The sequence below is a fragment of the Rhipicephalus sanguineus genome, chromosome 9, assembly GCF_013339695.2.
Source record: "Rhipicephalus sanguineus isolate Rsan-2018 chromosome 9, BIME_Rsan_1.4, whole genome shotgun sequence".
NCBI classification, from domain to species: Eukaryota; Metazoa; Arthropoda; class Arachnida; order Ixodida; family Ixodidae; genus Rhipicephalus; species Rhipicephalus sanguineus.
The window spans coordinates 38,512,992-38,529,272 of record NC_051184.2 but is presented as its reverse complement, the minus strand read 5'-3'; the positions used below and the strand labels follow the sequence as shown (position 1 = coordinate 38,529,272).

At 46.9% G+C, this 16,281-nt stretch overlaps 1 protein-coding gene across 1 annotated transcript in view; it reads right to left on the bottom strand.

Moving 5' to 3' along the window:
- Window positions 1-16,281, bottom strand: part of LOC119405455 (gamma-aminobutyric acid type B receptor subunit 2-like) — a 541,724-nt gene that overhangs the window by 72,992 nt on the left and 452,451 nt on the right. The window contains 1 exon segment of the mRNA XM_049419414.1: window positions 5,918-6,085. Within this exon segment, the coding sequence (XP_049275371.1) occupies window positions 5,918-6,085 (168 nt within the window).

The following is a 16,281-nucleotide window of genomic DNA, read 5'->3' as shown; positions in this document are numbered from 1 at the left end:
TCTCCCACCGGCACCACCTTGGAGGTCAAGATCTGGTACTAGCGTTAAGACTGGTTACGCACTACGACGGAGACGAACGGGTGCCGCTTTAAGGAGACGTGGAAGCTTTTCATCCTACGCCGAACTGAATTCGCGGGATTATGCAAACAAAACAACCTATATTCGGTAACAACCTAAGACTAAATGCAAGAGAGCCGTACTGGGTCGTTTCCGTTGGATACGTGAGTACTGTTTCGCTGCCGATGTAAATATTACGTACGTAAGTAATTAAAGGTTCGTCGTCCCTACTTGAAATATTATGTTTCCCCGAGAAGCGATTTCTGAGTGTTTGCTGAAATTTGCCAGAAAGTTCAATTTCTAGACGGAAAACCAGCGACACGAACATGTCTTTATGGGATGATCACCTACCTGAAATAAGCGAGGAACGGTTGACGTCACGGAAATGAGCATGTGCGATTGGGTGGGGCATGTATACAAATTTTCTGTGGGCGGGACAGAGACGGCTGTGAGAGGAGCTTACATTTGTTCCTAGGCTGTAAGCGACGTTAGAATACAACTGAGTTGTGGAGACAAGAAGCAGCGTCAGAAATTGAGATTCCTAAACAAATAAACGAAACAAGAATAAATAATAATGATACGGCTACGATTCATGGGAAGAGCAGCGATGCGTGAAGAATCCCTGAAGCGGTTAACAAGAGTAGAGAAACAAAATCGCTCTGTGCGCGTATCGTGATACGACCACTGTAGTTACGAAAAAAAATTATTTCGGAAACATAACACGACAAACGGCACCTACAAGGCCAATGCAGTAATCGTAAGTAGTCGTTATGTTTGCACAGCAAATAGCGATGTTTGGCGGCATGTGGGTCTAATTTTCTTCTTTACTTTTTATATCTTTCGTAAATGGCACGAAAAAAAAGGAAGATTAACGAGTCGATTCGCCGTTGCCCCGCAAAGTCAATCAGATAAATGCGAAGAAGGCAGGAACATCCGCCATTATTCCGAATAGCCCAACAAAGGCATACACAACGGGAGAATGGCGCGAGCGCGAAACGAAAGCAAGCAAAAGGTGGAACTCGAAGGAATGCCTCAAGGGCAAACGGAAACTTGGTAGTAATAATACCTTTACACGGGGGCGATGCAAAGAAGTAGCGGGGGCGGCATTTGGACCCAGTACAAAAGGAGGACGGAGAAGAAGGGAAGCGGAACGCACCTGTTATCTAAAGCGGAACGCCTCGAAGCATAAAGAACCGTATGCGAGAGCCCCGCGAAACGGTCGGGCTAGAAACGATAGAGGAACGAAGCAAGGTTTCAACGGAGCGAAAATAAAAAGAAGCAAGCGAGCCGTACACCGTCAGAGAAGTCGCTCGGCGAGGGGGAGGTTGAGGGGGAAGGAAAAATACATTAAGAAGGATAAGGGCAGCGGAGGAAGAAGCAGAAGCAACAGTACTTGGAAGAGGAAGCGGAGGATAACGCAACATCTTCGCTTGCGTCGGCAGAATTGAAGAACTCGGTTCGAGACGCTGAGGACGCACGCTGGGACGAGCGAAGAAGCCATCTCGGAGCGGAGGCTTCCTATATACTTTGCGAGCAATCGGCCCAGTCTCCCCCCCCCCCCACCCCCCTACTCTGCTTCGCGATGATTTCGCGGAAACAAACATCGAAGTGAAACAAACGAACAAACAAAAACAGTCTAGGAGCAAGCGAGAACGAGTCGTTACTAGCGAAGATAAACTTTCGCGTTGCACGACTGGCGTTAGCGAGCGGGCCGGAATGAACGCGCAGGGAGGGAAAAACAAACAAACAAACGAAAAATGAGAACACATAGATAAACATGGGAACACATAGTAAAGATAGATAAACAAGACGCACTGGAGAGAAGGACGCCGTAGAAGGGAAGGGTAAAAAAAAACGAGTATTTTTTGCTTTTTTTAAGCACAAACTGGGCTTTGCGCAAAGAAACAAACGGGGCATGCTGGGTATACAGCAGGGACGTAAATCTTGAAAGAATAAAAAGAGAAGTGGCAGAAAAATAAACGACGCTTCTCCGGCCCTTTATGATTACACTTGACGTACAAGTTCTGCGGCGCACTTGGCCTCCATTGTGAAATGATAGGTGGCAGGAGTAGAAGTAAGTATTGGAGGACGCAGTTCTACGTACAAAAAGATGCGCAAGAAATGGTTGAGAAATGAAAGAGACAGATAATCGTTTGTAATAGCACCAGCTCCGCTTGCTTGAAGCAACGCGCGCATTTCGCATTGCACATTATTGAAACTGGCGACTGACGAAGGAGTCGGGTAGCGCTGGGACGGTGTGCCCTGGGAAGCTCACGCTGGTGTATTATTATTATTATTATTATTATTGTTATTATTATTATTATTATTATTATTATTATTATTATTATTATTATTATTATTATTATTATTATTATTATTATTATTATTCGTAGTAGCAGCAGTAGTAGTAGTAGTAGTAGTAGTAGTAGTAGTAGTAGTAGCAGTAGTAACTTACTCCCTGTGCTACGAAAAACACAAAATATAACATGTTATCCATGGAGTGTACCTATGCTAAAAAGAAAAAAAAAACTAATCTTCCTATCGTTCAAGATGATGCCGAATGAACTGAATCTCTCGTGTTACAGAGAACAAGACGCAAAAATAAACAATAAATATTGCAGTTCCTCCAGTGCATTCTCTATGCAAACTTCCGCGTTGGTATCTAAATAAAGGAATATACGACAGAGCAAACATGACAGAAAAAAAAAAGGACGTTATCCCAGAATCCAAAGCGTACGCGTCAGCAGTCTCGCACGTCTGCTTGTCTCGTTATTACCTTACTCATGCGGTATCAAGTTTCAATTTTATAAAACGCGCAAAACACTCCTTTATTATCCTTTGTTCGCAAGACAGTGCATGGAGATGGGGGGTGGAGGTGGTTCTCGGAACACCCGATCCTCTGTCCAAGAAAATCTCGAAACCCGATGCTCTGCTTCATTAAGGGGCCGTGACATGAAGCCTTCATTTTCGTGATACACAAAGATGTTTGTCACGCGCGCCTTGGCTGTGTACGAATTTGGAAAGATAGCCATTCCTGTTCATTTCAAAAATCTATTCTAGTATTTGCGATTCTGTTGTCGAACACCTCCTTGTTAAAGGAGGCCGGCAACACTTTTGGAGGTAATCATCGAGTGGCTTATATGAAATTGCTTATTGCCTCACGAATCGACTGCCAAAATTTTTTTTCAGAACCGTCAAGTACGAGAGGAGTTACAGTTATTTGTCGCATGCTTGAAGCGCTTCCTCTCTCCTCTCGTACCAGCGAGCGCGCTGAAAGATACGCAAGGGGTGACGACAAGGAGGCAACAAGATACATCCGTTCGTCAGCGCTCGTCATGACCTTGAGCACTTCGGTTCTTTTTGTTTTTTTTTTCTTCGAACGTGTGGCTTACTAGCACTGTGATCGCGAGCGTGCGCGCGGGAACGTGGCGACATCCCGCGGCGGCCGCGGTAATTATGCAGGTCACGATGCTCAAATCGGCTGACGGCCGTGAACTTTGGGTATATGGCGCAGTAGTTCAAGTATGTGACATCACTTGTAGACAGAAGAGGGAGTGATTTCTAGCTGATTTTGAGAATTAATTGTAAATTCCAGGCCGCGTGCAGTGCTATAATGTTTACTTCCATATTGCGAAGTGTTTTCTGACCACGCTGAAAAGGGTTCGAGGGCCTCTTTAAAGGGACAGTAAAGAGAAACGATGAATCGGTTTAGATCGATAAATTGTGTCCGAGAACTCTAATGTCGTTAATTTCTCCATCATAGGTTTATTGATAAAGGAGAAAATAAAGTTCAAATTTCATTTTTAAATTTCGCGCCGAAATCTCCTCGCGTGACGTCATGGATTTCAAAGTGTATTTGTCGTGTTATGGCGCCATTGGCTATACAAAATTACCCCAACCTTGGTATGTTAAGTCTATGGCCCGCTCGGAGGACAATGTACTTCATTTTTACCGATTAGAACTACGTAGACCCTAGTAGGCGCCGTCAAACATGTGACGTCATGGCGCAGGGTGCAGAAACTTCATGATGGCGTCGCCACCCACATTTTGTTTTTGCGCGTTTCCTCGCTTACTAAGCGTCTTCTGGCCTCAAGCGTGGTGTTTTTGGTATCGTGAAAGAGTACTTTACTAACATGCGAAAAGTAGTTTTGCTCTTTAGTCCGTGTGGTGTTGCCTGTGAAGCGTGCTTTGCCGTTAAAAGGGTTGTATTGGGGAAAAGTACTTTGAAATTTCGGCGCGTGGGAAAAGCGCGATAGTCTTGGAAGCGAAATCTTTATGTAGCTGTTACGACGGAGGATGAACATTCACGTAGAATTTCGCTAATGCTTATAAATAATAGACTCTGTAACAACTTGATCGTTGGACTGCAACATAATGAAGACAAAGGCAATATTGTTGTTAAACAGCCGATATAGCCAACATTATCCGAGAATAGCCAGCAGTTAGCGATAAACAGCCAGTAATATACAGCCACCATTTAAACAACGGTAGGCAAAAAGTAAATGGACAGTACCCCGCACTAGCCATAATTTAGCCAGAATGAGCCAATGATAACGAAAATTAGCCATCATACCTTCAATAATAATAATAATAATAATAATAATAATAATAATAATAATAATAATAATAATAATAATAATAATAATAATAATAATAATAATAATAACATCTGGGGTTTAATGCCCCAAAACCACGATATGATTATGAGAGACGCCGTAGTGGAGGGCTCCGGAAAATTCGACTACCTGGGGTTCTTTAACGTGCACCTAAATCTAAGTACACGGGCCTCAAACGTTTTCGCCTCCATCGAAAATGCAGCCGCCGCGGCCGGGATTCGATCCCGCGACCATCATACCTTCAGTACTAGTCAACATCACCCTGTTATAATCAGTACTTCAAGTACGTGAGTAATTGTGGTAGTTGAATTCGGTCAGAAATTATCGTCAACATCACTGACATTGTCGCGGAAAATATACAATGATAAAAACCTTTGTTGGAACAAGTCTAAAAGACATCGTCTTGAAAACTGCGATACAGAAATGTAAAGATAACGCTTTCCTGGGGCTCCTGCAATCAGTTCCTGTACTCGGGTATTGGGATAGCCTCTAAACGATATCCACAGGTATATCGAGTAGAGGAGTTCCTTACCAAGGCTTTTACCGGAAGTATAGACCGGAAGTTCGTTAGGGGCAGAAGTTAACCGGATGTTGTCAGCAAGAGGTGTATACAGCCGAAAGCGGAAGCCGAAATAGAAACTTGGGACCGGAAGTGACTTAACGGATGTTAGGTATTGCGCGGAAGTCACGTTATCAAAGTGTGGAGTGAGGTCGAGGAAGTGAGGAAGGTGGAACGTAAGTGCAACATTGTTATTATTTAATCGGAATCCAGTGACTGGGTTTTCTACCGCAATTTTTTTCGTAACACAACAAATGGAGCTAAAGATTACAAGCGTGAAATTACGCTGTAGTAGCTTGATAATTCTTAGTTAAGGTAACTATAAGTGCCCTTTTAGGGTCAGAACTTACTCCTTTTTCTTATTTGTCATCTTTGCGTGTGAAAGTCTGTTATATCTATTTGTTGCATATTTCTAAAATACATAACGATGAAGGAAGATTGAATCGGTTTACACCCGCGACTACTCCACTCGAATATAATTGAAGTTTCATGCCCAGAGACGTAGTGTGAGCTATCATTATCGTCATCGTCGTCACGGCTTGCCTATCTTATATTCGCGTTTGGGCGAAGTCCTCTCCAAACGACCTCCAACTCACCCCGCCGTGTAACAAATTAGCTCTAGACCGGGAGTGGCGAGCTGATGCGGGTTTTATGGTTCCATTAAGAAGAAACAAGTGAGTCTCACCAGTGCGTATCGTGGATTGGTCTGGTACAGCGTTCCGACCCGGGTCCAGTTGAAGTGCTTGAGCAGGGCGACCCGGGCCTGGTTGAACACGGACTCGGACGGCACCACCCGGAAGAAGTTGGGGTAGTTCTCCAGGGTGTACATGGGGTGCGTGTCGGCGTACGTCAGCTGCCGAACGAGAGAAACGTAAAATCACTTTACGAAATCCGCACAAACTCTTCTTTTCTTATTCACATAAGATAAAAAAAGATGTCCACACTCAAATAAGGCACCGGGTACTCCTTAGCTCTTAAATGGGTCGAACATAGAACACACAGTCTTCATTCTTAAAAGACAGGGCGTGCAAACACGGACACAAGAAAGAAGTCAGGACACCACAGACGCCGACTAACAACTGAAGAGGCGCTCCGCGTGCCGGATTGATGTGTTCGCCTATTGCATGGGCATGCGCAGATAAGTTTTCGTGCCTTCTTTCTTTTACGCCGTTGTGCGTCTCTTCAGTTGTTAGTCGGTGTTTGTGGTGTCCTGACTTCTTTCTTGTGTCCGTGTTTGCACGCCCTGTCTTTTTAGAATGAATACTTACCAACTATAGCTCAGCTCTGTTATTCTAATGAACATACAGGGTCCGAAAATTACTGAGAAAACAAGATTTTGCCAGTAACATCAGAACATAACAAATACACAGCACATACAATATGCAACTTGGATGACACCATGACACTCCAATAAGACGTCTCAACCACACGAGCCCTTCTGCAGTTCTTGAAGGCAACAGAATTGGGGGACCGCCTGTGATACGCTGCAATGTGTGTTGTGAAATGTCTCTCCTCTCTCTCTCTTTTACTCTCTTATTCTCCTCCCCATATGCAGGGTAGTAAACTGGACGTAGGTTAATTAACCTTCCTACCTTTCTTATATTCCTATTCTTTCTCTCTCCCTCATTAATGCGAATATTAATATCCCCTTATATGACGTCCGCAGAGACAGAGGTAATTCGAGAGTGGCATCACTTGCAAGGTAATCGCAAAGGTCGCGTCTGAACAAGCATCCCTGCGTCGACTTTTGTTTGAGTAATTCAAAGCAGCGATCTCGAAGGCTATGCTTTTGTTCACGGCTGGCACCGGGACTGCGACAGGAGCTAGATACGTGACAGGGGCGCCATTTTTTTAGGGATCAGCTGCGAACAAAATTACCTGCAAACGCCTGCACATTCCCTTAAATCCGTCGTGAGTAGAGTTGCGCATGTGCCCTGGTAATATCTTTCCCGTCCCGTTTATCTTCTATTTTTCCTCAGTGAAAATGGCAAAAGTATGCCATGTTTGCAATTCACCCTCCTGTCTGCAATAACTGAGGATTAAGCTGCACAGTTTGGATAACGGGGCACAAAACGAAAGAACTCGAACGGTGTTACTTTGGTAACGCAAAGTAGCGAGGAATTTTTTTTCTTTCGCTCAAAAGTCTACCCGAATTCTAGTTGGTGAAAAGTTTCCGGACAGGACCTCATTAAAACTTCCGAGGAAAATGCGACGACGCTGTTTTTAGCGCCGGTCGTGCTAGACTAGCGCAGTCATTTCAGTGAAATAGCACGGACGCCCGTGCGCAAAATACGCGCACACGCGAACAACGCGCCCCACGGAATCATAAAAGGACGCGAAAGCCCAATCATAGTTCATAATTTAGGCTCATAGTTAGCATCCGATCTTTTTCCAAAATGCATGCAGTCACGACTGAAATATTCATACGTGAAGAAAGCTATACGCGCCACCGGTAGAAAAATATAGAATCGCACGCGAATGCACAAGAGAGAGTGCAGTCGTTCCTGATTAAAACGCGACGGGGGATAAGCAGCCTTTGAAACAAGACGTTATTTCTGTTCGCGGCGGTGATGGATAACTCAAGCTGTCAACGAAGGAAACACCCAACTACCTAAGCCACGTCAGCGCCATCGCCCGAAATTGCGGCATTAGCGCGAACCTCCCGAGAGGTGACAAAGCTACAGACGGTTTCACTCAGATCAAAGCTGGAGAATTTTCGTGTTTTCGCTTACACTTTGCTTAGTATACTGCGAGAAATGAAGTAATTCGTGCCACTGAGCGCTCTGACTGGGAAATTAGAGCGCTAATTTTACTAGGACGTCTAACTTTTCGCTGGCTCTGCAAACATGTTCAATGTGTGCAAATGTGAAAATAATACATGCACAGCGTGTTTTCGTGGAGTTATCGTTGGCTGTGCGTATATGAAAACCCTCTGCGATACCATGTAAGCAGAACGTTGTAAAACTGATTTTGCGAGCACAACGTTCTTTCGCACGTTTCGGGCGTTCTCCAATCCATTTGAAATGTACGTTACTTGCGCTTGTATGAATGCCCTCGCAAGATTTCTGTTACGGCTAAGTAGCTGACGATGTCAGATCAACCCTGGCAGGGATGCTGAGCGGGCAACAGTACGCAGACAGCGTCGAAGGAGAGACGTGTGTTTTAGATCGCAGTAGCCCAGCAATGTGATTCGTCAACGCGCGATATTATCGAAGAAAAACAAAAAAAAAAAGCGCGCGAATGAGCCGGTCAGAGAGCAAGTCACGAAAGCAGCTTCGCATTCGATATTAACCGCAAAGCAGTTAAGGCTAGCCGTAATTTGTGCGACCTACGCGAAAACTATCATAATCCCAAACGGGTATGTGCCACAGAAATGGGGTAAATCCCACTACTCACCGTTGGTCCACTAAAAATGAACCAAAACTGTCATATCATCATATCGTGGCTTTGAGACGTTAAACCCCAGATATTATTATCAAAAACTGTCATAAAACGGGTATGCGGGTATCATCGTCATAAACCTGTATGTGACACATAAATTGGGTGAATACCACTACTCACCACTGGTCCACTAAAAAATAAAGAAGAAAACTATGGTCGTCAAACGGGTATGCGGAAAGAAGCCAAACCAAAGAGTGAACTCGACAAGCTGCCGGCCCACTCCATACCGACCACCTAGCTGCAACCAAGTTCTGCCTAGCTACAACTAGAACAAGCAGCCCGTAGATCTACAACAAGTGCGAACGCTGGGTTTCAGCGCGAGGTTCTCGTCTGTGGAGTTTGGATGTCCGTGTCGTGTCTGTGACTGTGTGTGGTTTAACGGGAACCTTTCTGCGCTGAGAATTAACGTAGAAACAACCTAGCTTCGCCTAGCTAAAGCCTAGCAACAACCTAGAAGCAACCTAGAAACAACCTGCATCACCTAGCTGAGGCCTAGAAACAACCAAGAAACAACCAGGTTAGTCTTCTCATTTCGTCCAGTTTTGCTGTTTCAAGCCTTGCGCGGCTTAGTGCAAGTATCGCTAATTTTTTTTTTTTTTGTAAACACTACAAAGAGGGAGACTCGAACTACAGCGTCAGATGCTTTTGTCATACCGTGCTGCGTACACGCATAAGGGAGTCTATTTTTACAGATATATAATTTAGTTATTTTTTTTCCTCTTAACGAAGATTTGGTACGATAGCCGAAACGTTGGTGTTGCTGTAAGGATGGCGCTCGATATATGGTGATCGCAGACCGCAGGTAGCTTGCAAAATGAACAAAATGAGAAACTAAGAAAACTTATTTACTCATATAAGAGACTAAGATTGGATTGCTCTTTACTGACTGTATGGAACACGGTTGGTTAGGCGCGTATTAGGGCGGGACACAACGAGAAATAGAGAGGACGAACTCTGTCCACTATAACAGTAACATCACCCAGGTTTACTCGTTGGTAATACGTAGTAATAATGCCCCGTTTTAATTATTCAACGGAACTGTGGTGCTCTTACGCCAGGACCATTAAGTGAATCACAGCTATATCATTTAGCAGTACTACTAAATTGCCGCATTGTGGCCTAATTGCGCATTCGGTAGCTCGATCGCTCGTCGGGCCACAAGGCGGTTAAAGCACTTTTGCGTTTTTGCTGGCGAAATTTCAGCGCATTTGGTCGAGAACTTACTTTATAACGAGCATGTTTATAAATACGAGAGCGGCCCAAGAATCTGACAATACTAGTACACTCGCGAGCCGTGACGTAACAAGCCGCTTGTTTTGCGAGCGTCTATATTCCGGGCAACAATTTTGTTTCGTGGTCAGCTGCGCGTACAATGGAGCTATAGAGCTTCAGTTCGGCATTGAAAACTAAACGATTTGCAGGGGCTGAAACTTAGGTAAAAGACGACAGCTCCACTCCGTGAAGCACATGACGTCACACACGCCATGGCAAAATGGCGGTCGCCGGCGACTTCTAGGGCTCATTTTGCAATGAAATATTCTTTTACAGCCCATATTTCATGCATGTGCAGGCACAATAGACCCTCTACTTCTATACTTCGCTGAAAACCGCATTTTGGTGGGTGACCGTGTCATGGCCCCTTTAAGGACTACGGGCCTTGGTGAATGCATTTGACTACTGTATAGTGCGACCGACACATACGGTAATTTCCTTCTGTCTTCCCTCTTCTCTCTCTAGTCTTTATATTCCCCTTTCCCACTATTCCAGCGTAGGGTAGCCAACAGGATATGTTTCTGGTTAACCCCCCTGCCTTCTCCTTCTTGTTTCCTTCCTCCTCCGCAGGGGCGAGAAAACTCACAGGCTCCCTTATGCATTCACCTAAGACGGCTCGAAAGGCGAAAGCCATCTCTTTTTCTTCTCAGTCAATGTATTGATCCTACGCCGCCACCCTCCGCAAGCTTTCCGCACGTCGCCTGGTTTTGCACTGCCTTCGTGGTCGGCCCACCCTTGACCAAGCGAGTTTGTTATGTGATGACGTCAGCATGTGATGTCACGTCACGTGACGCCATAATCACGTCGTGATGACGTCATCACGGGATGATTTTTCGCATCACTGGTGTCGACGCCGCTGACGCGGGACGCCGGCGACTGTCTATTTTCGCGTTTGACGAGGCATCTAAGGCTTTCGCCTTAATAACTGAAATGATAGCGTCTAAACAATTGTTTATATGGCGTCAACATTTTTTTCCCGTTCCACACGGAAGAGAGCTTTTGTCCTTCGTCGACATTTCTTATCGTCGAGTCAAAGCATGGCGAGATGCAAGTCTGCATTCAACGAGACTTTATCAACAGGCAGCGTGTACAACACGTAGGCACTCTCATTTAGATAACGACCGCGAGAACGAGCGATCGACGAGCTGCAGACTGCGCTCGCCGCGGTTTCGACGCCTCGTGACAAAAAACCGCGGCGAGCTTTCGCGAGGCAATGAACCCCTTTCGTACACTCGCGCGCCGCCCCCGCCGCTTTCGTGATTGGAACGAGAGGCTAGCCGTCGGAAGCCGTTGCCGAGCTCGCCCCCACAAAAAGCGAGGGGGCGAGCAAAGCCAAGATAGTAACCCGGCGTCCGCCGATCTTTGGCGTCCGTTGGAGCGCGAAAGAAGGACGAAGTCGCTCTCATCGATGTCGTCGTTTTTTTTCTTTTTTTTGGCCTGAGCCCACGAATGAAGCGAAGCGGGGGAACCCGCAGCTTGGCTAAGATTAATGGCTCCTCAGCGGCGATCAGCCATAATCCGTGTCGCGCGCATTCAGTCTGATCGAAGGAGTTCCGGTCGCGAAGCTCTTTTCAGCGACGAGCGAACCTGTCTCTTGGGGGAGAGAGAGAGAGAGAAAGAGAAAGAAAGGGAGAGAGAGATAGACTCGATGGCGGCAGCCGCCGTCGCCTCAGGAATGGGACGACTCTTCGAACCACGTCTCCGTCGCATCAGTCAAGCACCGTCGTTTGCGACGATGGCGACGACGCTAAGTTCGGGCGTTGGCAACCACGGCGGTGCCGAAGATGGCGCCGCGAGTAGCAAAGCGCAAAAGGGAACGGAGCTTTCAAATGGGCCGGTCTATATCTTCAGGCCCCCTCCCATTCTCTCGCCTCTCCTTTACTCCCAATTCTCGCCTTCTCCAAAGAGTGGACCTTATCAAGATGAATGGATCGAGCGTGCTTGCTTGCTTGCTTGCTGAGCGCTTGCCGCAGTCGGGCCTCGGTACGGGTCCGGACGTGTGTACGACGCAGCTTACTTGCTCGAGAACGCAACATGCAGGAAACGCTGTATGATTCTTTGCGCGCGACTCGGGAGTAATGGCGTACCGGAGTGTAAGGGACTGCGCCGAGATTAATGTATCGCCGTGTAATAAATGAAACGTGGTGCGCGTCTAGCGTTATCTTGACGTCCCCGCTAACCATGCAGTACCCATATATAGTAGTGTTGATAATACTCCCCACCAGATTTCGGGAGATCTCTCGACGCGATAAAGAGAAAAAAAAAAAAGTGGCCCCAACTTTTGTTTTTCCTGCACCGCCCGGTTCTAACGGAGCTTAGGGTGTTAACCTTTATTAGTCCTAACTTCTCACACACCATATTACCACGGTAAGGACCGCCTGTGGAGACGCCGACACGCTCTGTTTTGCCGTTAATTTGCCGCTGTTGCGAAATCAATGCCCTGTGTGCACATGGCGATGAGTTTCAATAACGTCAACAGCGACTTAGTTATGAAAACGCTTGAAATGTGTTTGAGGTAGTTGAAGGCTACCAACGATGGCTTAATGAAACCAGCAGAGAATTAGGCCACGGAAAGCATAGGGGACACTTACTGTCGTCTTTAACTGCAGTATAGTGATTATGAGGTAAACTGAAATGAATTGAAGGAGAGGGAAAATAACTTTTACCGTCGGTGGGATCCGAACCCACGACCTTCGAATTACGCGTCCGATGCTCTGTTCTAGATTGTATGAGCGGAAAACAGCAGGAACAGAAGCGAAGAACTTGACAAAACAGACGCTCAACTTACGACTGCAGTTTATTGGAAATTTTTTTCTCACACGAGAGCACAGGATCGCGCGATGCTCTACCAATTGAGCTACTATGGAAGGCGGTTCTCCGTCGACTTCGTTGTGTATTTCTGTTCGTGTAATCCCTGGAAGTGTAAACCAGCACCACTCGTAGCCAAGGCGGCGAGTGGCCGCTGGTTGATTTCAATTTCAATTTACTTCATATTTACTACACTGCAGTTAAGGACGACAATCAATGTATCCTATGGTTTCCTCAGCTTAATTCTGTTGAATTAATTTGGTTGTGTTTAAAGAGAAACGGGCCCCTCGAAGAAGTTCCACTTGCTTCATTCACCAACGATGGCTTGTTTTTTTTTTACTTTTTTTTAGTCTCGTAAAAGTTGCTGCGTTCACCCTGTGTCCGAGTGGAACACATGCGAAAGCACTGCTTGTTCGTAAATGTGAATCCTCGCCGTCATGTTATGTAATGTTCAGGGAAATCACGCAGCTCAGATCACGGTGTTTGTGAAATCGCGAAAGTGCGCTTCTCCGCACGTTTCGTTTAACCCACACAATATGGCGGACTTCGTCTTAAGAGCGCAAATAAAGCCAGAGTGCACAACCCGATGCCGCTATCACTCCCACCATCATTTTTCTTCAATATCCGCACTCTTTTCAAGTCTGTCGACTCTCCGTTATGGGAGGCCGTTGGTAGTATTATCCGCCATCTTGTCGAGCGCAACCTAAATGTGCAGAAAGCCTAGTTGCAGTATGTGGCATATTCACTCTGCTATATTCTTATGGTGCGGGCTGAGGCTTTATTCTTTTCATACCTCACAATAAATACATTAGCTGTGTCAATGTGGGGAATGGAGCGTGGACGGCGCTAGGAAGCGACCGTAGTGCAACGCGACAGGGCCGCCGCTGTTACTTCAAAGGACCAGCAGCATTGCGTAATTAATTGAAACCGTAGCCCCAATCCCACTAACATTGAACGGTGTCTGGGCGCCCTGGAATCTGCCGCAAATCAAAGCCATCGAGAATCAGATTGCCTCTTATCAGATTTCACGAACAAGCTATGGAAATGATAGATAGATAGATAGATAGATAGATAGATAGATAGATAGATAGATAGATAGATAGATAGATAGATAGATAGATAGATAGATAGATAGATAGATAGATAGATAGATAGATAGATAGATAGATAGATAGATAGATAGATAGATAGATAGATAGATAGATAGATAGATAGATAGATAGATAGATAGATAGATAGATAGATAGATAGATAGATAGATTTCAGTAAAGTGCAACTGCAATGGCTCTCTTTGTCAAATGCGTGCTGCTCGAGACCACGCAATGACAAGGGAAACTACGCCTTTAATCACGGTCGCACTTAGGCTAGGCGCAATGCGCGCACGCCGCGTGCACGGATCCAAGTACACGGCAGTAGCGTGCTCAATGTCAGCGTCCCAGAGGAAAGCAACCTTTCTCGGGAGCATCCTGCACTACAACGCGAACGCAGCGCATTACAGCAACGCCTGCACCTTACGCCCTGACAATGCCCCGCTCTTTTCAAGCCCTATTACGCTGTCACGACTCGCCACCGATAAAATGTGAGGGTTTGAATGACAAGGAACGCCGCCGCGTGCTCGCTATAGAAGCGCCCGCTGCGGGGAGTACTGCGGGAAACGCAGTGCTTTCCGCGGGGACGTGTTTATTTCATCGGGACGAGGGCTGCGGTGACGGGGAGGATAGTAGGGGAGAACGTGATGGTGAAAAAGGAGCGCGCGCACAGCGCGCGCGGAAGAGGAGAAATTTATCGGAGCCTGTTTCTCCGAGGCACTTCATCAAAACGGCGGCGGCGGCGGCGGCGGCGGAGGCCGCCTATATTACGGCACCGCAGCACGCGTGTATGCTTGTTTTCCTATACACAGGCGCGCGCCCCATGCTCCATGGGTGCTCTAGCTTCCTGTGGGCCTCTTGCATCTTTAATGAGATGCCGGGATCCGCGTGCGCCGCCGTCGCTCAGGGGAGCCATCAGCGCTGGCGCTGCACGCATCGGGAGAGCCTTAATTACATCTCCCGGCTATCATCCCCGCTGCTGGCGTCGTCGAGTACGAGAGAAGGGCAACACTGCGCGGAGAGGAACAGTATAGGAGGAGAAGAGAAAGAGGGGAGAAAGAGTCTAATGACCCCCCCCCGCCACCCTCTTCTGTCTGTTTCTGCCGCGAGAAGCAAGAATTAAGGAGAGCGACGACCACTACGTATTCGGTGCGAAACGCTGCCGTACGAGCGAGCGTAACGCGCAGAAAATGGCGAGACGAAGAAACGGACAGCGCATGGCCCCGAAGCACGCGAACGTCGCCTGGTCGTATACTTCTCGGCGGTCGTGGTGCTCGTGGTCGTCGTCGTATTCGTGGTAACTGCGCGCGCCACAAGCGAAGCGATTACTATGCCCGTATGGAAGGAAGATGGCGTCAACGGCGGCGAAGGAAACGGTTGCGTAAGCGAAAGCGGCCGAGCCATCTGAGTGCGCGCGAGCTGTCGTTCTCGCAACCCGCCCGTCGTGCCAGCAAATTGGACGACGACTGCCCATTTCACTCAGCGAGCTTCTGTAGCCCGTATTTTTCCTGCTACGTCGTTCTCGAACAATGCAAAGGAAGAATTGGAGAAACCAGTACCGGGCGAAACGCGTGTCTCATCTATTTGCACGTCATATACAGTGGAAATCGGTGAATGCGAGTTAATTCTCCTAGAGTACGGCGTCTTTGAGTGCTTTACTTCCACACGGTTTGATGGGACAGTATACTGTATCGACGCATCATTGTGCGTGGTAGCTACATAGTTAATTGCTGTCGTGCCTGAAATTCATTAGCAGTCTTACCGGACCCTGCGACCACACCACACAACGTGGACTACCCTAACAATTATATCAGTGAACCGTAGATTGCTGTTGCGGACTGCAGCTTTAGCCGCATGCAGTGACGCTACGAAGATCGCACTTTATGACAGATCCAAGGGTTGGTGACACCTCAATTTATGCTCACGTGTTGACGCGATATGTTTGCGGGTGTCGTGTGCCATTTTTTGCGTCTGCTAGCGAGTCTCTTGACTGAAAAAACCTACTGCTCGCGCTGCACAACCGTTCACCGACCACTCCGCATATATATAGGCGCTGGATCTTGACCTGCAATGTAGTGCCGGTGGGAGATTTCTCCCGTGCGTAGTTGAACAATAAAGATTCGCAGCGTGTGCGTTAGCTAAAAGCGGACTGCGGGTGTCTCTGTGTCTAATCTTTCTTCTGTCTCTCATTGCCAATTGGCAGTGATTTGGATGTGGGAAACACCGGCGCACACTGCATGCTTTGCCCCTCCACAGGTTTCACGTTAGTGGAGCTGAAACACCCTTATCTACATGCTTCGCCCCTCCCCAAATTTTATATCGGGCCATTTGGTTCATATTTGGGGAAAGAGCTGCCGCTGGGGAGTAGCCAGAAATCTTTCCCTGTTGTGACCACGTGAGAGCGTACAAACGAATGACAGTGGAGCATACAGTTATAAAA